General features: G+C 46.4%; 1 protein-coding gene across 1 annotated transcript; it reads left to right on the forward strand.

The window, feature by feature from the left end:
- The first annotated feature begins 5,280 nt into the window (after nucleotides 1-5,280).
- On the forward strand, nucleotides 5,281-25,201 carry LOC142436282 (melanoma antigen preferentially expressed in tumors-like). Its single transcript, XM_075540039.1, has 2 exons — nucleotides 5,281-6,319; nucleotides 24,864-25,201. The coding sequence occupies exons 1-2, from the start codon at nucleotides 5,281-5,283 to the stop codon at nucleotides 25,199-25,201; spliced, it is 1,377 nt and encodes a 458-aa protein (XP_075396154.1).
- Nucleotides 25,202-25,824: the final 623 nt, after the last annotated feature.

A 25,824-nucleotide genomic window follows, 5' to 3' on the forward strand; every position in this document is an offset into this window, starting at 1 on the left:
CCATGGGGCAAAGAAGTAAACCTCTAGTCGGGGAATTCTTTTATTTCATCATCATATGTGATTGGAATTTTTGTCAGGACTGAGATTATAGTTCTGTTCCCTGGAAAATATATGGATCAAATAAGAGGGAGAAATAAAATTCTCAAACAAGAAGAACTGAAATCAAAATACAACACCACCACCAAAAAAAGCACTCAATGATGTACTGTGAGAGAAATATCAATGACAACCACGCACAAATCTGCTCACAAACACCAACACACACACACACACAGAGCCACACCCCGTGCAGTAATGTAATACATGAAGAACAAAGAAACTTAACACATATACTTACACACTCTTACACAACATGCACAAATATAAAGCAAAATTTCTGGAATATATATATATCAATAACCTCACCCAAGGTCAATGGACTAATTCTAAAGTTAACAGAATGAGAGAAGTGTATGGGTCAGAAAACAATCTATTAAATGCTACCTCATGCTTCCTCATAACTCATACACCCAGACCTGAAACTACTTAAAACCAGAGGCCCCCCAAAAGCATATTAAGCATAGAGGAACCAGAGGAAATCAGGGACAGCACTATTGATAAGTGTTTAACTGAAAAGTGGAAGAAAGGAGACCTAGACCAGGGAGCTTCTCCGGACCTGCGTTTCCTTCCTCGTGAACATCCTTGACCCAAGGTAAGGCTGAGACCCAGACACACAGTGCTCGCCAACGGAGGTCCAGCGCAGAGATGTTGCAAAGAGAAAAGACAGACACCCCAGAGCACACAGGGAGAGTCTTCTCCTGCAGGTGATGCCCTAGATTTGGATTCCAGCTACCTAAAAAGAGGGACCATTAACGTTGGTTGTTTTAAGAACCCTAATTGGTGATGTTTCTCCCATCAGAGCACTTGACACGAGAATGCAGAGGGCTCTTTCCAGAAGTCAATCCTTGAAGCATGGCCAGTGTGACCTAATAATCCCTACTGTGCTCTACGGACATGCAATTGAGGTCTCGTGTTTGGTAATCCACTGGGGTGCTTACCACCAAGTCACTGGTTCAAAGCTCTCAGCCAATCTGAGGGACGTGATGAGGCCTCTACTCCTGGAGAGTCCGACAGTCATTAGGAAGCTAAAGAGGCACTTCAGTTCTTTCCCATAGTTGATTCCTAGTTGGAAGAGGCACAGAATACAAGTAATTTTGTGCTTTGGGAAATTAATTACACAGATGGATATCCGTAAGGACAAAAACCTGTCGCAAATGTGAGATTCTGGGCTCTAGAGCCATTTCTGCTTAATCCAATTGCTTAATCCACTCTCAGCAGCTAACCCACTCCTCAAAGTTTTCTATGTTGTTTCAATTAAGGTTGGGAAGGTGTGATGGCTGAGAGTTTGAGTCACCAGGGCCGGGTCCAGGTTCTAAGGGGTTGGTTCTTTTCAATAGCATCAGCCTTGTTGATGGAATTTCATAAAATGCCCTCAATTCCAAGCTGAGACTTACTGTGAACAGCCAATGAGGGGGAAGAAAGCTACCTTGTGGGTGTGGCCTCATGATTTAAATGGTCTCTCTGAGAGCTGGGTAGCTTTGTTCTGGACCTGGACCCTTCCTCTGACCTGAAGGTTTTGGGACATGGGACAGAATCTTGCCATTGTTCCTGCTTCTCTGGACGTTGTCAGTCTCAACACCCTTGAGGAAGAAGGCTGCCATTGGACCTGCCATCTGGGATTCATCAACCACTGGATCTACTTGATCAACGATAAGAGTCAAGACTGAAATCGGAGCCTTGTCTGCCTCTGCAACGGTGAGTTGGACTAGGGAGTAGCATGAAAACTGTCTAAAGTGGTTCTGAGAATCTACGTGCGGAGGGGCCTAGATTTGATGGCCGGGTTCCAAGCTTGTCTCTCTGGAGCCCTCTGTGAAGTGAGTGCCTCGAACGTGTTGCCATTCTTGCCTCTAAAGAGCGCTTTGTCCGTGTGTGCTAGCACGGTACATCTCAAGAGGGACTACAGGGGATGGATAGATCGTTAGCATTACAGAATTGACACATAGCTTAAATCACTGAATCGGAAACTGGTGATTTCCAGCATAAATGCCCACTGATTCACAATCAAGAATCAATTGACAACAGAAAGTAAAACAGAATTATTTCTATTATGTGTTCCGAGACAGACTAGCAGTCGCCACTATATGCCATCTTGTGGACTGCTGAGTGACCTGCCAACTTCACCCTCCCATCATGGATAGTCCACCTAGTGATTGGTTTTTGGTTTTGGTTTGTTTTTTTTAAAATAATTTCTCTGGGGGCTCTTACAACTCTTCTCATAACCCATACAACCATCAATTGGGTAAAGCACATTTGTTATATTTGTTGCCATCATCATTCTAAAACATTTGCATTCTACCTGAGCACTTAATGTCAGTTCCTCATTTTTCTCTCTCCATCCCCACCCCCCGCTCTCATGACCCCTTGATAATTTATACAATATTATTATTTTGTCGTATCGTAGATAGTCTGATGTCTCCCTTCACCTATTTTCTGTTGTCATTCGCCCAGGGAGGAGGTTATATGTGGATCCTTGTAATCGGTTCCCCTTCTCTACCCCACTTTCCCCCCCCCCCCTCCCAGTATCACCACTCTCAGCACTGGTCCTGAAGTGGTCATCTTCCCTGGATTCCCTGTGTTTCCAATTCCTATCTGTACCCTTCTACAGATACTATGGTCCAGCCAGATTTGTAAGGTAGAATTGGGGCCATGATAGTGGCAGAGAAGAAGCATTTAAGAACTAGAGGAAAGTTGTATATTCCATCCTTGCTACATCGCACCCTTACTGGCTCGTCTCCTCGCTACAACCCTTCTGTTGTCATCGCTGTGTTCTCTTTTGTCACTTTGTCTTGCTATGATTGTACTTTTGGTAAGTATTATTATCTTTTCAGCTCTCTCTAGATGAGATTGGCTAGATGAACAGTGTGGAGGAGAAAACAATTTGTCTGATAGTTCTGGGTTGGGGTGGAGAGGACGGACAGTGATTGGTTTTAAAGTGCGCTCTTATGTTCTACAGATCAGAACATTGTTCTCAATAATGTGGATTTTGATGCATAACCAGGATATTGCTATTTTTATTTTATTAACCGCGATGTTATATCAATGTTGTACCATGTAAGGCTCACTAACAATGTAGAAAAATAACATTCATTTTCCTTTGTGGTTCTGTCCACTGTTGCTTGAGTCTTAGACAAATGATGTATGAGTGTTTTGCCTTTAAAGATAGACTCAAATGTCCACTTCAGACTGCAACCAGAGTCACCTTTAGTAGATAACTTCATAAAGAGTCTTTAAATCATCAAGACATGCTCATGGCTGTCATCTATTGGAACCAACAAAACTTCTGCCAAAATGCTCATGTCTGTAGAGCACGATTAAAACCCCGGGCAGCATGTTTCCCTCTAATACTTCAGTTTGTCTTTGAAATGTTCTGTTAGCTCTTTCTTTCACCAATTCTTCCATTTGCTTTAGCTATGATTTTCCCAGTGGCAACATTCAGAGTCTCTTGATGTCCACCTTGGTCATTCTTCCTTTTCTGCCTTGTGAAGGATGTTTTCTTCATAGTGATATTATTGATGTCATTCCACAGCTGGTCCAGTTTCCTGTAGTTAGTGCTCCGTTACTCATACCTGTTCTTGAGATGGTCTTGACATTCATGCGGGATATGCCTCAGATTATATTTGATAATTTGTGTATTGGATTCATTTCTTCAGATTCATGGTCTCAGCTTCATTTTTGACGGCACATAACGAGCTCCTCCAAAATCTCCTTTATGTTAGTGGTTAAGTCTGAACATTTCCTTTTGGGGAAGGTAAACATAACATTGAAATGCAAAAAAAACAACCAAAAACCCCAAAACACCTATAAATCCTTTATTAAATTCCTTGAGATCATGGAACAATAAAGCAGATCATCTTGCCCACAGGGAGAGTGCATTGGAGAGTGGGTTACCTCCACCCTCCTACAGGCCATCCTGGGAGCAGCAGTCTCTTACCAGATTGGGTGTGTGCTTGATGGATATTCCAGTATTGGAAGTTTCAGTCAAAAGGCATACCCTAGCTCTGTTGCTTAGGTGGCCTTCTTTGGAAAGATCAATCTTCTAAGCTATATGAAGGCTAAGGTATCTTTTTTTAGTCTTGGCCATCTTTGGGATTCCATAATCCCTCCTCCTATTGTGATTAATGAGCTTCCAATGATTCCTGAACTTGACAGTTTCCTATATTCCATGACTTAGTGACAGAATATCCTGACTGAATCTTTGGTCTCTACCATGGCTTCATGCTAATAGCATTCTTCATTGAGATCATGTATGTTTGGTTTCATTTTGCCTTAATATCGTTTATGACAGTGCTTGCTTTGCTTAATTGACATTTTGCATTGGGGTCTCTTCTGTACCCTAAAACATTTTCCTCAGATTAAGTCTGTTAGAGTTCTGTCCGTCATATCTGCATATAGAGTCAACATGTGTAGCTGCCATTTGTGTTGTTAAAGCAGGTGTGCTTGGGGAAGAAGTCATTGGCCTTGAAAAATTTACCCTTTATTTCCAGGTTTCTTTCAGTCACCAAGATCATATTTCCTGTCCTCTTTTCCTTCCTCTCTGTTTCCTAATTTACTATTGCAATCACCTATCTTCATCTCTGCCTCTTGACTACACGGGTGATCAATTTCATACTGAGATGGTTTGAAGAATCCTTCAGTTCTTTCGTTTAGCGATTGGTGAGCAAATTTGACTGCACACTGTATTGATGAGACTTTCATGTCCTCCCATAGATAATATCCCGAAACAGAGAGCATAGTAGTTCAATATAGATGTAAAATTTCCATTTGAGGAATGCCCAGTCATTCCTTCTGAATTTATCTCTCCTGCACAGTAAGCCATAGGATTGTTGGATTCTATATGCAACCACCATACTTCCTACTGATCTTTGATTTATGCATTTCCACAGCTGCTGAGGTCACTGCACACCATCGGCCCTGCCTATCTTGGATTCTACAACTCGAGGACCCACTTGAGTCTGCGAAAGTATCCACTTTGAAAACTTTCCAGCCCCTACCTTGCCAGCCTCTACCACTGTGAGTTCATAACAGGAGTGGCATAGCCAGGAAGCTTCCCTCTGAGGAGCTAAGGCGGGCAGGTTCCGGGTTTTAAAGTGCTGGGACAATCCGTGTGGCTGTCCCAAAAGTCTGAGCACACCCCTCTTTTTATTCACAGGTCTGGACGCTCTGTGGAGCTGATTGGTCAACATGAGCAGCAAGAACCCACCCAGGCTCCTGGACCTGTCCATCCAGAGTGTGTTGCAGGATGAGGCCTCAGCCATTGCTGCCCTGGAGTGGCTGCCAACAGAGCTCTTCCCCCCGCTGTCCATGGCAGCTGTCATTGGGGGACACGGAGAGACAGTGAAGGCCATGGTGGGGTCCTGGCCTTTTATCCGGCTCCCACTAGGGGCTCTCATGAAGTCTTCGCATTCTCACCAGGACATCTTAAAGGCTGCCCTGGATGCTTTTGACATCCTGCTTTCCCCAAAGGTTCCCCCCAGGAGATGCAAGCTGAGAGTGCTGGATCTATGCCTGGACACTGACACCAACTTCTGGAAAGTGTGGTCTGGAACCGAATCCATTGCCTCTGTGACCTCATCAGAGGATCCAGTGGCCACCCGTCCCTGGACTCTGACCCACACCAGGAAGGATTCCAGAACAGGGGAGAAGCCTCAGCCCTTGGCCTCCGCCATGTTCCTCACAGACCTGCGTGTCCTAGAAACAGGCCCAGATGAAGTGCTTACCTTCCTCATGGAAAGGGCCCAACAGGATAAGGACCTGCCCAATCTGTGTTGTAGGGAGCTAGAGTTTGTTGGTCTCCCACCACTTCCCATTATGGAGGAGATCCTGAAGGCGGTGCAGCTGGGCGATGTGCAGGAAGTGGTGTTGCATTGCAGATGGGACTTGCACACCCTCGAATGGTTTCTTCCTTACCTGGCCCAGATGGGTCAGCTTCACATACTTCACCTCACGGGAATAATCCTGGAACCCCCGGTGCCAGATCGCATGGCTAAGGTGGAGGAGCTACTTGAAAAACTGACCTCTCAGCTCCTCGGTCTGCATCAGCTCCAGCACCTCATCCTGGAATCGGTCTTCTTCAGGGATGAGCAGCTCGGCCAGCTGCTCAGAAGTCTGTCAGCCCCCTTAGAGTCCCTCACCCTCTCGTACTGTGTGCCTGTGGACTCGGACATGAGAAGTCTGTGCTCGTGTCCCTGCACCAGCCTCCTCAGCTACCTCAATCTGAGTGGTGCGCTCAGTGCAGGCTTTAGCCGTAGATTCCTCCCAAGTCTGCTAGGGAGGGTCTCAGCCACCCTGACCCACCTGAACTTAGCTGACTGCGAAATCGATGACTCTCAGCTCCGTGCCTTGCAGCCTGCTCTGGGCCACTGTTCCCTGCTGAGCACCTTGGTGTTGGGTGGAAACCCTGTCTCCCTGGCTGCCCTGCAGGACTTCCTTCGTCACACTTGGCCACTGTGCAAGTTCTCCCTTCTGGAGCTGCCTGTCCCTCAGGATTGCTATGAGGATTTCCAAGTGACTCTGTGCCAGGATTCTCTTATAGAGGCAATGCAGGCGCTCAGGGAGACCCTGCAAGCCTATGAGCCTCTCTATGTAAGCTTTGCTGGCAGCACTCCTGACAGAGAATGGGATGCAATCATCATTCACAAAGACAGCTCACCTTACGTACCTCGTCTTCTCAATCCTCACCATTGATTCTGAGTTTCTACCCCATTTGTCGAATGTTCATGTTTCTGATGTATACGGGATCATTTGGGACTAGGTTCGTGATCATGACATATGTGCTATGATGATGTGACTACGTGGAGGTGACGATTACGGCAGGCGTCTCACATCAGCAGCTTCACCCGAGACCACCCTTGCTGACATCCCATCTCTCTTCTGAAGCCATGAACAGAGAGGCCAGCACACAGATAGGTGCAGATAGGAGACAGAGCACAGCCTGTTTTGTGGACACAAGGTCCCTTCCTGCCTTGGGAACCTCCTGGACTCTGGAATGTGGATAACAAGACTCATGGAGATTGCCAAGGGAGAGGGGCGCTCCAGATGTTGAAAAGAGACCACTCCCTCCTACTACAGATGCTCAAATTTCTCCAAACCCATTCTCCATGCCTACAATAAAATAAACATCTCTTTGTAAAGCTACTAACTATCGTGTTCACTTCTCCTCCAGACTAAATACAAAAATCAAGCATTCATGACCTGGGAGGTGTTCCGTCTTTCCAGCAGAAGTAGGCATGAAAGGATGCCCATTAGGGTGCTGTGCCTGGGTAGTGGGTAGTGTTGGTCTATGAATCACTAGTTGGAGGCTTCTAAACAAGTAACTTCTACAATGCAAAGCGATGAGAGTCTGCCTCCACAGAGACATAGAGCACCAGCTCAGCCAATCTATGGGGCTCGGTCTGGCCGTGTACTCCTGGAGAGATTGGCCGTCCTTAGGAAGCCAAAGAGGCTCTTCGACTTGTTCCAGCTGGGTCCAGACCATGCTTCACCTTCCCCTAGCTCCCCCCCAAAGATGGCCTGCTGGACCGTGCGGCCCCTTCTCCTTGCCTCTCAAGGCCAGAACTGGATTGTGCAGTCCCTACCTCCAACTTTCCAAGGAGCGTATCTCTCTGTAGCCCCTTCCCTCATTGTTCCAAGATGATTTACTCAGACCACGTCCTGACTCAGACCTTGCAACTGCATCGTCAGAATGCCTCCCTTCCCCTAATCAGTCCTTGGCTCCAGCGCTGCCTCACTGCCAGGAGCGATTTCCCTGACCTAATTCCTTGTTTCTCACAACCGGCCCAAGGGCTCAAGATGCTCCCCTGCCCTCCCTTCCCTCCAGGGAACTCTTTCCCTGCCTCAATAAAATCTTTCTCAACTTCACATTCCTGGCTAAATTCTTTCTGTTCCATGCCTCCATCTACAACCTCTCATCTTGGTGCTGACAGACGCAGGACTGACGGGGGGGACCCTGTCCATCCTCTGGGGAGTGCACAGTCCCGTCCTCCGTTTTCAACCTCTCAACTTGGTGCATGAATGCTGCTGGAGTAAGAGGTCTGCTGACGCGCCCCACCCACCCTTCCCAACTTCCCTTGAACCAGGACCTCTCAGCTGCCACCCTCCACATCTACAAGTGAGTACCTAGCAGTCCGTGCACCTCTGACTGGACTAGAGTTCAGAGTCTGTCTGAGCTCTTTCTACCTGTTTGTGTATCTTGTGCTGGCAGTTCTGTGGTGCCTGCTCTCAGATTTATTCTAAAATCTACTTCCTCCTTCTCTCTACCAGTTCTGCAGTGCCTGCTCTCAGACCTTATCTAAAATCAACTCCCTCCTGAACAACTCCTCTGACCACTCTGCATACATCTGGCCCAAAGCCAGGCCACTCCCCTCCCTCGCTTCCTGCAGTGTCTTTCATTGTCACTGACCCAAAGTCCCTGTGTGCTGGTTAAAGCCGAAAAATGTGCCAGGGAACCTTCCTGTACGGGGAGTCCAGTACTCTCCCACCGGACCCCTAGCTCTGACCGGGACGCCTCTCAAGGATACCAGGTCACCCCCTGACTGACGGGTGTGGACAGGGACCAGTAGACGCCCTTCTCTGATCCTACCCCTTGCAGCTTAAGACATCATGGGGAGCTCGCTCTCTAAGCCTCCCAAGACCAGTCCCTTGGGAAGCCTCCTGACCAACCTCACTGATCGGGGCCTGGCTCCGGATATTCACCCTAAGCACCCGGTCTTTTTTTGTAAGCAAGTGTGGCCACAATCCCAATTGGACAATGAGTCACACTGTCCAGGACTTTCGATTCCAACATTCTCTGAGACCTCACAATTTTTGTCACTAGACTCCAAAATGATCTGAGGTTCCCAATGTTCAGGCCCTTTTCTTTCTTCACTCCCTTCCCTCTCTATGTACTGCCTGTCACCCGGCTCAAGTTCTCTTAACCAAACACTCTCTTAATCAGGCCCCTGACATTACTCCCGTTGATCTTTCCCTAACCCCCCTGTCTCCTTGTCTGCACCCCTAGCAAGGCCTCCTCCATATTCTGGGTGCCCCTCAGCACCACCTCCCTCAGCTCTCAGTGGCGACACCCACAGCCTCCCAAACCCCACAGTCGCCCGCCCTTACTCAGGCTTACAAGCCATCGCTCATAAAGCAGTAAACTCGGGCAAGCTGCAGGAAATTATCCAGCAACCGAGTGAGAATCCGGCAGCTTTCCTCACTCGCCTAGCTGGAGCCTTACCTGAGTACACCAGGCTAGACCCTCCCTCTCGAACGAGGCCTCCGGTGCTAGCCACTCATAACATAGTCAGTCACCAATACTCAAAAGAAACGTAAGAAAACTGAGGATGGACCTCAGATGCCAATACGTGACTTAGTCAATGTCGCATTTAAAATTTTTAGCACCTGAGAAGACCAGGCTGAGGCAACTTGCGAATTCTGAGGCAAGATGGCAAGCCCAAGTCTTGAGGTCGTCTGGAGGGAGGGGTCAGAAGAATTCAGGAAACAGCAACTTCAGCAGTCACTTCACAGGCGGCCAGAAAGGGCACTGGACTAAGCATTGCCCACATCCCCGGGCACCCACCTAGCCATTCCCATCGTGCAGTCAGCAGGGCCACTGGAGAAGTGACTGTCCTTCAGTGCCTAGTCATGGAGAGTCAGTCCCTCCAAACCTTGAACCACCATTAACACTGCTTGACCTGGCCTCCAATGACTGATGAAGAAGCCCCTCACTCAGCATCCTCAGTGACCCCTCCTTCTCCGTGCTCAGGGTAGTGACCAGGGCAGCAGGTAAGCCGGTTTCCTTTTGGTGGACACGGTCTTTTCAGTCCTCCCCTCCTTCTCGAGCCCGACTTCCCCTTGCCAGGTCTCAGTTATGGGAGCTGATGGTCATCTCTCCAAGCCTTTAGTCACCCCACCTTTAATGATGCCTTTGTATTACCATCCCCCTTAACCCAGCTTACCAGCATTCATTTGCCGTTACCTGCAGCCTCTCCTAAAACAGTTCTAAAGCAGACACAGCCCAACTCCCTTAACTTCTCTCTCCCTCCAAGCAGCAGACTTCCTGTGCTACAACCCAAATGATTCCCAGCAGACCGGTAACTCCTTGCTGACACTTAGTTAATAAAAAGATGTAAAGGATATCAAGTGGACAGTTCCTCGGGAACACAGGAAAGCAACAAAACAGACAAGGTCACTCATTCAAACCAGCCACCTCTGCTAAACCTGCAGAGTCCTCCCCATTTACTCAAAGCAACTTTTTAACAAACTCTCCTCCAATCTCCGCCTTTACATTTACCAAACCCAGTAAACCTTTTTTACTTTACACGAACGCAAACCAAGGAAATAGCAGTTAAAGTCTTGACTCAGGTCCTGGGACCCACCCACTCTCCAGTAACTTACAAGTCTATACAGACAGATATGACAGTCAGAGGCGGGCAGCCGTGCGTTGGGACCTGGCAGAAGCTGCCGCCCTTACAAAAGAAGGTGTCAACTAACACTAAAAGAGCCTATCCAGACGTTATCTACCCACAAACTGCAAAACCTTCCCTCACACCAAGTCCTGTCTTTGCTGTCTCCCAACAACCTACAAAAAATCCACCTTAAGTTTATTGAAAACCCTAATAGAACCCTGTGCCAGGCTCCCTCTCTCAACTCCGGCTGGTCATAAACTCTTCCTCAGAGTCTCTCACCTCCTTGAAGCAACAAATTGCATCCCTGGCTCAGGTAACCCTTCAGAACCACCATGCATTAAATCCGCTAACAGCTGACAAAAAAGTACACACACTCTATCAATGAGTCAAAAGCTGTTAAATAAAATGTTAAAGGACTCTATAACATGGTCAGGGAAATAAGGAAACCTCAGTGGGGCACCATCAACCCCTCCTCACAGAGTTCTGTAAAACCACGTCCTGGATTATGCCCCTCGAGGGACCTTTGGGAATAATTTGTGTACTGTTACTGTTGCCTCCCTCTGTTTAAATTTTTCCAGGACCAAATGAAAGCCATCTCCAACCTGCCCTTCAGCCAACTCTTGCTTCGCCCTTATAGTCTGCTGCCAACTAAACCGGGCCCGAACTTTCCAGCTCTTAATCCCCCCTTCTTTGTCCTATCACAGCAGGAAGTAGTGAACCATAGAACACCACACCTATTTCCACTATTAAGAGTTTTGATGTTTGGGCCAGGTCCGAACCATGCAGCCTCTTCCTCTAACTCTCCCTGAAGATGGCCTGCTGTTCTCTGGGGCCCCTTCCCCCCAGCTCTCAAGGCCAGAGCTGGACTGTGCAGTCCCTGCCTCCAGCATATTAAGGAGCTCATCTCTCCAGGCCGGGTCTGTACAGCCCCTTCCCTCAGTGTTCCGGGACTATTTACTCACAGACCACATCCTGACTCAGACCCTGCACCTGCAGCCCCAGAAGGCCTTCCTTCCCCTCATGAGCACATACATCCTTGGCTCAAGCCCTATATATGTCCCACGATTCACTGCTAGCAGCGATTTCCCTGATCTAACTCGTATGTCTCAGAATCTGCCCGGGGGCTGAAGATGCCCGTCCTTCCATGCTCTCCCTTCCTTCCCAGGAGTTCTTTCCCTACCTGAATAAAATCTTTCTCAACTTTACATTCCTGGCAGAGGAAAGTTGTATGTTTCATCGCTGATTCCCTGCTCTGTGTAACTGGTCTACTCCCCACAACCTTTCTGTGAAGGGGTGTTCAGTTGCCTACAAATGGGCTTTGGGTCTGCAGTCTGCAATCACCCTCATTTACAATGATTAAACATATACTTTGTATTGAGCCCTTGATATTGGCTACTCTTTTTTCCTCCCTCCCCTGACCGTCGTGACACCTTGATAAATTATGCACTACTATTTTAGCAGTTCTGAAACTTTTATATCTGTAATCATTAAATTTTTTATTCCGATTAAAGGAATCAGATCTTTCCCAGGCCTAGTGAGCCTGTAGGGCAGAGCAGAACTGTCCTCGTGGGTTTCTGAGAGTATAAATCCTGTTTTTAGTGGTTCTAGAGTTGGATTACAAACATCTGGAATCTATGTACCAGAGACCGAGAAGGAAACACGTCCCAGACTCGGGCCATTCTTACAAACTTTTTGTTTTAGCACAGCACTGCAGCCCCTGTGTCAATCCATCCCCTTGAGGGCCTTCCTCGTTTCACTGCCTCTCCAGATTGCCAAGTATGATGTCCCTCCCCAGAGACCACTCTCCTGATCACACCTTCAAAGAGCTCAAAACATAGCGGCACCAGCCTCGTTTCTAAAGAACACTCTGCTTTCAACAAGTACAAGTTCAGGCAAGGGACAAAACGGTGCATGCAATCTGCTCAGGAAACATGCTACTGAACTGGATTCAAATTTTTATGGTTTGACTGTGTCCATGTTTAAAACAGCAGCTATAGCATTGCTTTCCCCTAGAGAATGATTTGCAAAAATGCCTTGTGTGTTATTTGAGTGTCCTGGTGACTGAGAATTCTTCAACACCATCATCATAATGTACATAAAAATAAGACATGAAGCACATCTTGTTTCAGCTAAGGATACCCTTGCATTGTGAACTAATTTTTTTTTGTTTTGTTTTTTTTTTTTGTTTGTGAACTAATTTTTAATGATATCCAAGTAAACATGTTTTAATAAAGTTACACAGTGTAGTCTATGTTTTTAATTTTACAATTTTTACATAAATGCATTTGAATTAGAGGATAGTCACATCAGTCCTGGAAAATGCAGGTGATTGAATGATCGTCTATAGCAGTATCACGTTGGCAGACCAGCAAGCTGTTCCACTTTCCCAAGTCCTGGAGTGTCCGTTTCAGCTTGGCCATATACACGGGAAGCTTCTCCTGTTGGAGAGGGCCCTGGAGGTCCAGGTAACACTCAAGAGGGATAGAAAACTGCAAGAGTTGCAGCTTGCACAGAGGGAGGGTGTGCCGCAGCAAACCCTCCAGGGTAGCCACTGGGACTGGGATTCCATAGAACCTGAAGAACTGGAGCTGGGAGCAGTGTCCAAGGGCAGGCAGGATGGCTTTGAGCTGGGAGTCTGTGATCCCACAGCCACCCAAGTTCAGCATCTGGAGAGTGTCTGAGACGCTCTCCAACAGAACTTGCAGCGACTGAGGATTGAAGCCAGTCAACTTGATTCTACTCAAATTCAGGTATCTTAGGGACTTGGTGCTCAGACACAAGGACAGATCTATGAAGTCAGACTCAGAAAGTGAGCACTCCGTTATCCAGAGCGTCTTCAAGGGGGCCTCCAAGCATGCAAACACCTGGTCCACGTGACCTACCAGGAACTGAGCAGGGTCCAGATACAGCTCCTGGAGCTGGTGTAGATGGTGTAACTGTGAAGCCAATAGGGAGACTAGATTCTTCACTTCATCCTCCTCCCTCCAGGAGTTCAAGACGATTCCAGAGAGAATCAGTCTTCTCAGATGAACCATCTGGCCCAGGAGAGGAGCTAGCCTGGCCAGGGTAGAGAGTTCCCACGTGCAATTCACTGCCACCTCCTGGACACGGTTCAACTGCGTCATTTTCAGGACCTTCTCAATAATTTCCATTCTAGTTGACATATTAAAAATGTCCAGCTTCCTACAACAGAGAAGGAGCTGGCCCTGTCTCTGACTGACCCTTTTTAGGAGGAATGTGAGCACTTTATCCAAAGTGGCTTCGAAGAAGCAAAGGTCTAGGACCAACTCCACAGAAGGCCTGTTAGACATTGATTTAGACCTTCTGGCCCTCTTTCTAGGGGGCTGAGCTGCCTGTAAGTCGTCTGATGAACCATGGGCACCTGGATCAGACCACAGGTTCCAGGAATTGCTGTGCGCGTGTGTGCAAAAATCTAAAACTTTCAGCTGACATCTCCCAAGGTGAACCTTCTGGGCAAGCAGGACATCTAGTCCATCCAACACAGCTTTTAAAATGTCCTGGGGGAGCTTCTGAGCTCCTATCAGAGTCCCCAGGGGCATGCGTGTGAAAGGCCAGGTAGCCACCATCACCTTCAATGTTGCAAGGTGCCTTCCAGTAACAGCTGCTTTGAACAGAGGCAGGAAGAGAGGACTGGGCAGGCAGCGCAGCTTGGCAATGGCTGAGGCCTCGTCCTTCAGGAAGCTCTGGCTTGCAAGGTCCACAAGACTGGGTGGGCTGTACCTCTTCATGCTGATTCAGGTGCTCCAGCAGGAATGTGAATCCTTGTTGACCAGAGAAGTGTCCAGGAACTTCTCTCAACTCGAAGACAGCCAAGGTGCTGAAGCGTCTCAAGGTTTTAGGTTGGGTGTAAGTTTGGGCTCTTCTGACTACTGTCGTTTCACAATCTTATGCCAGGTCAGAAGGCCTGTGGGGTCCAAGCTGTCAGTCAGGTGATGCCAATCTAGTTGTAGTATCCTAACCATGGAAAGAAAAGCAAAGAATGCGCTCAGAAAGGTCTCATTTCTGCTGAGTCAAACACAGCACCAGGGAATTCCCTATCGATTGTGTTTCCTATAGAATCCCACCACAGAGGGGATTGTAGCATATGAGATTTCATCAACAAAACGATGTTGTTATAGCCAACTGCAAGTTCGGGGGCGACTTCATCATGAGAGTGTTGCTAAACCACTGAGATCCATGACCCAGCCTGTGGGACTAATGTTTCTAGGAAACATCATTCTTCTCTGGTGACTTGGATTCACCTGTGTGCGCAGTTCGGTACATCAACAAATGCATCCTTCCCCCTCATTCTGGAAACACTGACCCCAGCTCAGGTGAGGTCTCCTCTGTCAGAGCAGTTTTTAACATGTATGTAGAGAAGGCATACAATACTTTTTTGACCTCACCAGGTAGACTTTGCCAAGGCCTAAATGGAAGTTCAGATGCCAGATGATGGCTATTCTTGACTCAAGTTGATCAATCCAAGATGGGCAATTCACGTGGCACACTGCTCCCGCACAGGCTGTGCAAGCTGACCAACAACGTAGACAGTTTTGAGAGAGAGTCCACACATGCATACAGAGTGATCTCAGCACAGAGGTGATTGCACCACAACAGACAACATCAGGGCCAATTACAACATCATAAGGAAAACTCTCTGAGAATTCTAGCCCATAAACCTGACACAGAATCTACCCAGTCACACAATACTCACTAGCAACCAACACCTGTGTTGTAGAAAACATAAGACATGTAGAAAAGGGAGTGTTGAGAAGCCATAGTTCCAGAGATGGCCTCATCACCGTGAACTTCACATATGCAAAAATGATTAAGTCTGCTGGGATTTATGAAACAGATTCCCCTTAGACAAACAGTCATATTTATTCCCCTTCAAATATGAGAACAGTGTTAAATCATTCCCAAAGTTTAATAAAGTCCATTGAGAGTAGAGAGTTTCAGAGCAGACATTAGACACATTAATTGGTCCAGTGTTGTGAGACGACACTTCTTGTTAAAAATAACTCCATCAGTCATGTGCCCCTAGTGACTACGTCAACTTTGGATGGATCTGCTTGTAGCCTCACACTCAACTTTACAAACATATGGGGATCATTTAACTCTGCCTTGCAGCTGTTCCTGGAGGCAATGCACAGGAAGGGTTGCCGCTCATTGGAATCATTCGGTGCTGTGGGCGCGTTTCTTGTAGCAATCATGTTTCCAGGTGTATGAGGACGACAGTGCAGGAACTGGGGGTCCAAACGCCACACTGAATGCACCTCGTTCTATCCTCCAGATAGTAATTTTTACCCCAAGTCTCTGTGGACTGTATTCCCGTAGTGATAGTTCATTTCATGTTTAAATGTGCTGGAATCAACAACAGGGAAAACACCCAGGCTTCTGTCAGCACTGTTAAAGGCATTAAATGTTTGAATTCTGCCTTTAGTCCCTTTACCAAACATTGCCTTATCATTTCATAGTTCACTATGCTGGAAATGGACACAAAGCAGAACTACATCGTCCAAAATAATAACACACAAAGTTCACTCTCTTTGAGTCTCTTCCAAATCACTAGGGATTCCAAGGCTGCCGACTTTCACAGTAACAAAGAGTCATCTTTACTCAGCAGACGTTGCAGGGGTTCATCCTCCAGTCTCCGTCTGACACACAAGTAAGACACTCCAAGCCCAATTCACTACCTTCATATCCACTCTGAGTCATCACAACCCTGTAGGATGAGTAGAACAACCCCTTTGGGCTCCTGAGCCTGTCAGTCTTTACAGGAGTATAAAGCCTCATAGTTCAGTCAAGGCGTGCTGGTGATTTCAAACCACTGACCTTGCAGTGAACAGCCCAATGCTTAGCAGCTAAGCCATCAGGGCTCCATGGGTGTGGGTGGTGGTCGGTGTACTTTTTTAGGTATGGGATTTTTTTCCCGTTGTGTCTATGAGTGAACTGATGTCAAGCCTGCCTCAAATCTCTCCACTCCTGCTCACACGTTGTTTGATACGGACCTGTGCCAAAGCCTCAGTGAGAGCCACGCTACTGAGTCCCACACTCCAAACTCTAGGTCCTCCCCCCTGATTTCCTAGAGACTCTATGGGCCTCTCTCGTCCCAGTAGTCCTCATTTCAACTCAAAAATGTAGTGCCGGCAAGCCCTCAATATAAGTTGGGATATCAGAATCGACACTTCTACTGACTCCAGTGACTACCAGTTGATGAATCCAAGATGGGCAGGTAAGTAGCAGGCTGCTTCCTTGAAAGCTGTGGAAGCTGACAAATCCTAGAGAAGTGGGTAATAAGGCTCCTTACTCTCTCAGTTCCAGAGACATGGAGATCCAGCCAAGAGTCAGAGAGCTTTGTGAGTCACAGCCTCGCAGATACTACTTCTCCATGGTTGTCTGATCACAACAGATCTCATCACAGTGGTGATGGAATTAGAGGGAATGCCCACAACATAACAGAAATACCTGTGAGAATTCTGGCCCACAGCCTTGACATGCAACTTCAGCAAAATATAACCTTATAAGCATCATGCATTAATGTCCAAATTATCTCAAAAGCAGATTTGACTAATTGATCACTAGGGACAGGGACCTGGGCCGGCTGTAGGATGCCATCACTGACATCATGCATGAAGGAAGCAAAATCATTCACCAGACAGAACAGAACGATCAAGGTGGAAATCAGAGACTCAGAGTCTGCCATTCGTGGGGACGTCGTTAAAGGAAATGCGAGAAATGATGAAGGAGCAAGACTGAGCATAACATTTCAAAGGGCAACTTAAGAAGACAAAGAATCATGGCAAAAGCTTGCTGTCCAAGGGGAAAATCATCAAATCGATAAAATGAGGACAAAGGGAATTTGAATCCATATATGTACTACAGAAAACAGAGGTGGGAAAGGGCAGATACCCCAACAAAGCTTTGCCTGACATAGACCAAAGGAAAATGTAGGCAAAGCCATTTACAGACATATCTGTTTGTGATTTTTTCTTTTCAACAAACTAAACATACACAGACACTTCTGCCAAGATCTTTGCTAATAGCTTTGTAATCAAGAGGGCACTTTTTGGATCCATCAGGTCAGAATTGAGGACAAAAGACTGAGCTCTCTCATTTACATGTCTTAGACTACAGGGGAACCTTCTTAGGTCTACCCTTTGTTTTTGGGGTACCTTCATTCATTTACCTGTCTTTCTCATAGAAAACTGCTCCTACTGGTTTCCAGGACTACCAGGGAGATTCAGAGCTACTGCTTTTACCTGTATCCCTGAAAATTCAATGCTAGAGTTTGTTGGTCAGAAAGTGAGTGTGGTGTTCTCAAGAAGGCAGTATGATTATTCCAGGCCTTAGGAAAAACTGAGGAGCCCTGACATGGAAATCGTTATATGTTGGGCTACTAGTTCACATAGTCAGCAGTTTGAAACCACCAGCAGCTTCCCAGGAGATAGACTGAGCTTTCTACTTCCATAAACAGCTACAGTGTCAGCAATCCACAGGTGGTCTATTTGAGTGAGCATTGACCCCCTGCCAGTAGGTTTTATTTCAAGAGGATTGTCAAAATGCCTGTATGGTATAAGCACTCACCCTATGGGGAAACTGAAGAAGCCCCTGAGAATTTCTTTAAGCGGAACAAACTGAAGACCTTTAGCTGGTAGAAGTGGAGGAAAAAAAATTAAACACAACTAAAAATACACGGTCACAAGTTTGAAATGTTAATTTTATGAGCCACTGTGTGCTTCCTGACCCATAAAGCAACACTCTGCCCAACAAAAGGAAACACTTCCCAGTCCTGTGCCATCCTCACAAGGGACCAGGGTACAACAAGCTGGCAGAAAAGTGGTTGTTGAAAGATGGAGGCACCATAAGTAGAAGATGTAAGGACACAAAGTCGCCAAACCAAAGAGAGCTAGACCATCAACCATTTCAAGAGAAAGCATGTGACCAAGAAACAGTGGTACCAAGAGAAAACCTTTGCAGCCATTGTGTCTGGGGATGGGTCTTTTTAGCTGTTCAATATCCATGGGTCTGACCTCCCTTGAAGAGGCCGTGTGTCTTCCCATCAACTTACCTTGAGTCTAGGACCTGGGTCTGGAAGTGGGCTGGATTTTTAGGTTCACCGGAGCACGTGTATCCAGGTCAGCTCTCTCGGTTGCCGTGAATTTCTCTGTCTCTGCTGGCTGTTATAACTGATCGCCTCTTGTCAAATGACAAATTCTGTAGCCGCCTCCACAGAAAATTCTCTCCCAAGAATCTAATCTTTGCTCTGAAGATATCAAGTTCTTAGTGTCCCACCCTGCATCGTGTCACACCTGGCTTATTTATCACCTAGGCTGACCATGTAGGAGATCATTAGATGCCAAAGTCTGCCATTAAAAATATGAAATAAACCAAACTCACTGGTCATGGAGTTTATTCCAAATCATAATGATCCTGTGGTCATTACAATTACTGTTGATATCACTGAAGACAGACGTGTGCGTAAGCAAACGTGGTGAAGAAAGCTGATGGTGCCCGGCTATTGAGAGTTATAGCCAGAGATGTAGGTGCAGAGTCCCCACACTAATTCAGCTTCCCGGAATTCCTTTGGGATCAATGTCCAAAGAAGCAGATCATCTCCCCCTCAGGCAAAGTGAATCAGAATTGGATTACTTCCCTCTTTCTCCAGCAGCCTCGGGGAAAGTGGTCTCTTAGGGTCTCTTATCTGGGTGTGTCGTTGATGGGCTTGATGAAGGTTCCATAGTCAGGAAGCAGAGGCTAGCAAACTTTAGAGCTGGAAGAGCAACAATATAAAAAGGATTCCAGTGTCTTGAAGCTAGTCTTACAAACAAATGAAATCTCCATGATGGAAATAATACCCTTCAAATACAACTATGATAAGTTAATTTACAATTTTATTTTAGAGACACATGTATGTACTGAAAGATCCTCTTAAGCAGTGGTTCTCAACTTTCGCAGTGCGTCAACCCTTTAATTCAGCTTCTCATGTGGTGGTCGCCTCCACCTGTAAAATTATTTTCGTTGCTACTTCATAACTGTAGTTTTGCCCTTTTTGTGAATCATAATGTAATGATCTGATATGCCGGAGGCATTGTCATGGTTGCAAGTTGCACATAATTAAAGCATATTGATGAACCACAAAAACAATATGTAACCCTAAATTGTGAAATATTTATTTCTAATGACTAATAAGTGAAATGTTGTCTTGAAGCATGGTGTCGCATGGGGAACAGTCTTCATACCGGGTACTGGTATATGAACTTATCTGCATGTGGGTGGACTTACCTGGAGACGGATAGAGGAGTGGTGTCTAGGCTTCTAAGACCATCAGAAACGTGTTTTCCAATGGCCTTTGGCAACCGACCCCTGTGAAAGGTTCGTTCCACCCCCAGAGGGCTCGAGACCCACAGGTTGAGAACCGCTACTCTTAAGGCTCTCAAGCCCAAGTTTGCTAACCCCTGGTCAGGAGTCAGACCCTAGCAGATATACACTGACTGCATTGGTTACAAGTACCTATCTTGTAATCTCTACTAAAATATGCATGTCTCATTCATGACCCTGTTGTGGTTTCCCCTTAGTGTTTTAATCATTTTTGGGGGGTGCATACAATTCTTATCACAATGCATACATCCACTGTTTCCAGCACATTTGTGCATTTGTTGCCATCATCATTCTCAAAACCGTTGCTTTTGATTTGAGCCTTTACTATCAGCTCCTAATTTCCCCCCTTCCTCACCACTTCCCCCTCTCTCATGAACCCTTCTAATTCATAAATAGTTATTAATTTGTCATATCTTACACTCCCAGACGGCTCCCTTCACCAACTTTTCTATTGTTCAACCCCAAGGGAGGAGGTTATATGTAGATCCTTATAAACGGTTCCCCCTTTGTACCCACCTTCCCTCCACCCTCCAGGTATCGCCACTCTCACCACTGGCCCTGAAGGGATCATCTGACCTGGATTGAATTTTTGATAATTTCCTGTGTTCCATACTTTATTGAAATACTCTTTATTTTTCTTTTTAAAATAAGTTTATTGGGTGCTAATACAACTCTTATCACAATCCATATACCCATCCATTGTGTCAAGCATTTTTGTACATTTCTTGCCATCATCATTCTCTTAACATTTGCTTTCTACTTGAGCCCTTGGTATCAGCTCCTCATTTTTTCCTCTCCCTCCCCACCACTCACTTGTTCATGGACACTTATAAAGTAGTATTATTTGTCATGTATTAAAGTGTCCGATGTTTCCCTTCACCCACTTTTTTCTTGTCCATCCCCCTTTGAGGGGGTTAAATATAGATCCTTGTGATCAGTTATCTGTACCAGTGTACAGACTCTGGTCTAGTCAGACTTGTAAGGTAGATTTGGGATCATGATATTGTGGAAGGGGGCGGGGGATCATTAAAGAATTAGAGGAAAGGTGTAAGTTTCATCGGTGCTACACTGCACCCTGACTGGCTCCTTTCCTCCCTGCAATAATTCTGTAAGGGGATGTCCATTTGCCTACAGATGGGTTTGGGTCTCCACTCCGCTCTCCCCCTCATTCACAGACAGGAACTGGAAACACAAGGAATCCAGGACAGATAACCCCTTCAGGACCTATAATGAGAGTAGGGACACAAGGAGGGCAAGGGGTAGGTGGGGGTAGAAAGGGATAACTGATACATTCAGAAGCATCGTGGAAGCATTCAACTGAATTCAAATAAATAAAGGGTATGAACGAAAAGACCACCTTAAATATTAAAATAATGAGAGGGAAGATTTCTGTCATGGAAAAAGCGAGAGAACTTTCTGAGGAGCCCAGAGGGAGGTCACCTGAGCAGGTCTTCCATAATACCACAATCCCATCGACTACAGGAAAGTTTACAGCAATCTCCTTCTGACAGAGACGCGTTTCACTTCCCTCAACTGTGGCCAGAGGAGATCTGCCAGAGGCAGAGCCTGACTAGGTGCTCTGCAGCTGGACGTCAGGTGCTCTGCAGCTGGACGTCAGGTGCTCTCTCTTCCAATGCCTTCTACAAAGAGGGGCTCACAACCTCAGTTCTGATACCTTCCCCTTCTCCATACTTGCATTTTGTTCTCCATTCTCTTGGGACGTCTCACAGACAGCTGTGCTTCTTCCATGTGGACTTAGTTGGTGCCGCTTTTAGATGGTTGTTAATTTGAATGCCACAGTAAAATGTAAACAAAACAGATGGGTCTTGGCTGTTTCTATGACAGTAATCACATGGAGTAATGTCTAATGGGCATAGTCCTAAATGAGTAGACCCTACTCCTACAGTGCAAAGATGTTTAAAGGTAAGGCTCTCAGCAATGATACTCTGGTGAAAGGGAAGAATGTTGTCAGTGAGGTCCCTAATCCAATGAGGGCACAGAGGTGGATAGAGACGCCAGAGCTGGCTAGAGAAGAAAGAGGTGGGTAGATGGCCTAGAGAGCCATGCAATAGTTAAATATACAGAATGGCCATGAATGAACCACATGACCCTCAGAAATATGTATCACTACACTCCATTTACTTAACATTTTATTACTGTTAGTCACTTAATTCCACACTTTTTGTTAGTAACATTAAGGATTAATTAATAATATTTCTATTTTTATCTCCTTAAATCCGTTCACTAATCCTTCTCTTCACTAATGCCCCAGCTTCTCCATGTGACTGTTAAAATAAGAGATAACCATAAAAATCCCTTCTATTTGAAAACAAGATTTTGTTAAGGTATATTCTGTAATAAATTTTTGTGGAAGACAAATTCAAATCTCCTTGAGGGTGTGAGTGCTGGAAGGGGGTGCAAAAAGAGGATCTTAAGTATAAAATGTTTTGGAAATGATGAAGGCAGCATATACAGAAATATGCCTGGTACAATTGATGTATGGAATGTTATAAGAGTGTAAGAGCCCCCAGTAGAATGATTTTTTAAAAAGGCTCCTGAGATCCAGCCCCAAGAGTGACCAGATGTACAGACAGACATGCAAACTCCAGACTGAAGCACATGTACTATATACCCTGTATATTTACAATGTGGTGTATAAATGGGACAGCCCTCCAAACCTCTTTGTTGTATGATTTATTTTTGTTTTTTAAAAGAATATCTGAAGCTGTGTCTCCCTCATGGCTGGCTAGGGGCTCAGCCCACAGGCCTCTTGGGGTGCCTGTCTCCCCATCCCCAGCATGGTGCCCCTACCTAATCCATATGCTAGGTGTTCAGTGGTGTATATTTCTCCTCCTGGACATGGTGCACACACTGCCTGGGACATGGTCCTCTCCTTAGTCTTAGCTCATGGGGCTCAGTTTCAGAGCTGGGGGCAGGTAATGGGCACTGAGCTGAAGCCAAGGCTGGCAGTACACCTGGATGCGGGAGTGCTTGGCTGTCCAGCTTCCTGCCAAGAACTGCCAATGGGGTCAGAGCTGTGCTCCCAGGAAATTCCTCCTCCCAGGACCCCTTTGCGTGAGGCTGTGTCTGCATATTCTATACAAAAGTACTTGTCCTCTCCCTTTGTAAACTATGTTTGACATGGATTACACAAATATAAACCACTGAAAGAAAGGCATATTTGAACCTAATTTATCTCTGCCCTTTTGATGTGTTTAGTGCTATTTTTTTTGTTTTGTTGTTTAGTGCTATTATGTAGCGTTAGACATGGAGAGAGGCAGAGATAGAAAAGCTAGTGGTGGTAAGTTGAACATCGAATATGGCAAACCAAAGAAATATGCATGCACATAAATGACTGTGGTGGCCAAGAATATCAAAAGTAGTGTGGTTGGCCAATCAACAAATTTCACTTGCAAGACGGACAAAGAGAATATTCCTTAGGCGCAGCAATGAAGATACTTTATATTACATTCTGTTGCGAAGTTATCTGCAGAGAGCCATCCCTGGAAAAAGACACCACGCTTGGTAAAGTAGAGGGGCAGTGGATAAGAAGACCATCAACCAGATAGGCTGCCACATGGCGTGAAACAATGAACTGAACTTCAGAACACATTGACGGTGGTGCAGGACCAGCCAGTGCTTCCTTCTGTTGCCCATTGCTCCGTATGACTCAGAAAGGATTACGTAGCACCGAACAAGAGCGATGGAAACTGATGAATACAGGGGTTGGAGGTGGAGCAAGTGATGGAGACGACAGGTGGTCAGAGAGCAGTGGTGGGTAGATAGCCTAGAGACCAATGTAGTAGATCACCATATTTCTTAACAGTTGCGTCTCTGAGCATTGAGTATAGATTTCTGTGAATTGGAACTCTGGATAACTTCAATCTTTCCCTTGTTTATCATCCTGTTTCTGATCTAGTTATGGGAATTTTTGCTTTCTTCATGAATTATCCTCCGTAGTGAAAGCTGCACTATTTAATCTGCCTCAGAAAGTACTGCAAGCGATTCTTCCTTTTCCATCGAGCTGGCTTGTATGGTCTCCATTTCATAGGTTTATAGTGTGTCTTCTCCCAATCCTCAGGCCACATTGCTCCTCATGTAATCAACTTTATTACACATTTGATCAGAATTCAGATTCTGAATAGGATAATGCTCACCTTTCCTGATTGAACACCACTCAGCATCCCTTGAGGTGATTCTCCTCCTGCGGAGTCCAGTACCCTCAGTAATTGAAAGCCCAGCAAACTGCTCGATCCTCCTCATTAGCGTCAACCGCACCCCAGTCACACTTCAGCTACTTTTCAGTGGCAGCATCTCATCGTATCCGTGGCTCTATATCAGACAAATGTCTGCTACTCTTCAGTGTCTAATCCCTCAGAAGGGATTTCCTCCTGCCTTCTTGTCTGTTCTTAGTCTCTAAGATCAGCTGAAACCCGTTCACTTGGAATTCATCGCTGTATTTTCAAATGCTGGTGACATAGCTTCCAGAATCATAGACACACAGAAGCCCCCACAGTTCAGCAAATAGCTTCCGATCACAGAGAGAGACCTCAGGCAGTGCATAATGGAAGAAACACTTGCTGGTTAATCATCTCTAGATTTTTGTTACTGTGGTCCAAATATATTTGTCCTCTCTAACTTGGAAAACTCCTACTTGTCCTTCAAAACCTAGTTCCATAGATAACTCTTCCATTCAGTATTATGCCTTCTTCGATGCAGGAAACTATCATCCATATCTTCCCGCGGAACCCCCCCCCCAATTGTTGCATCCTACACCGTTCATAATCCATCTCAGCGGGGAATTCCTAAATCCACATAAAGCAGTTGAAAAAATGAATACGCCAACGCCTTTGCGTCACCGGAAGTGCGTCACCGGAAGTACTCTGAGCCTTGTGGAATTGAGAATAAAACCCGAGCCTTCCGAGTTCTCCAGTGCTTGTGAGCAGAGAAAGAGGCTGAATTGTCAGGAGTGAAGAGTTTTGAGCAAATACTGCCGACCAGACTTGCACCCCAAGAAGATCCCCAAGGTCATGATGCCCAAGTACCAGCTGTATAAGGTGCAACTGAGGATCCCCTTCCACATGAAATGTAAGACGTGCGGAGAGTATGTCTACAAGGGCACGAAGGTCAGTGCGCGCAAAGAGACGGTGAACCATGAGGACTACGCGGGCCTGACCATCTCCTGCTTCTACATCAAGTGCAAGCACTGTGGGGAGGAGTTGACCTTGAAGACAGACCCCGAGAGCACAGACGACGCCCTGCAGCTGGAGGCTCTTGTAACTTGCAGACTGAGACGCATCAGGAAGAGAGGGTGCCAAAGGAGCCGGAGCACCCCGTGAAGGTGATGGGGAGGCGCACCGAGGACTCCCAATTGGAGATGGAGGTGCGGGAGAACCTGCAGAGGCTGGACCAGCGGCAGGCCCACGTGGATTTCGAGGTCGTGATGCAGCAGCCTGACAGAGGAGCAGCAGAGGCAGAAGCAGGAGGGAGACCAGAAGGAGGTGGCGGCCCTGATGGAGGAAGTAAAGAAGCATCGACTAGGGGCAGTCACCGGGCCGGGCCTCCCGCCATTCTGAACCAGCTGCCAAATGCTAAGAGGTAAGAGATCTATGAGCTGAGCCTGTGGAGTCTGGACAGCACAAGGTGTCAGCTGCCACGCCTGGTAGTTTTAACAAGGGCCGGTGAGGATAGCCGCCTACCACAGGGCCTGAGGGGGCCAATTCCCGTCCCTGCTTGGAGCGGGTAGGCAGCTATCCCGAGATTGAGGACATTTGCGCCAGAGGCCCATCCCTGAACCTCCACTACAAGTCCAACCATGCTAGCTGGGCCAGAGCTCCCAGAATTGGGACCTAGCAAGCAGCAGGACCTGGTGCCCCACCTCCCATATTCTGTGACCCAGGGGCCCGGCGCTGAAGTTGTGGAATGGGAGTATTCTGTTTTGTATATAATTACTTCAATTGGA

This window comes from Tenrec ecaudatus, unplaced genomic scaffold (assembly GCF_050624435.1).
Source record: "Tenrec ecaudatus isolate mTenEca1 unplaced genomic scaffold, mTenEca1.hap1 Scaffold_1941, whole genome shotgun sequence".
In the NCBI taxonomy this organism is placed as follows: Eukaryota; Metazoa; Chordata; class Mammalia; order Afrosoricida; family Tenrecidae; genus Tenrec; species Tenrec ecaudatus.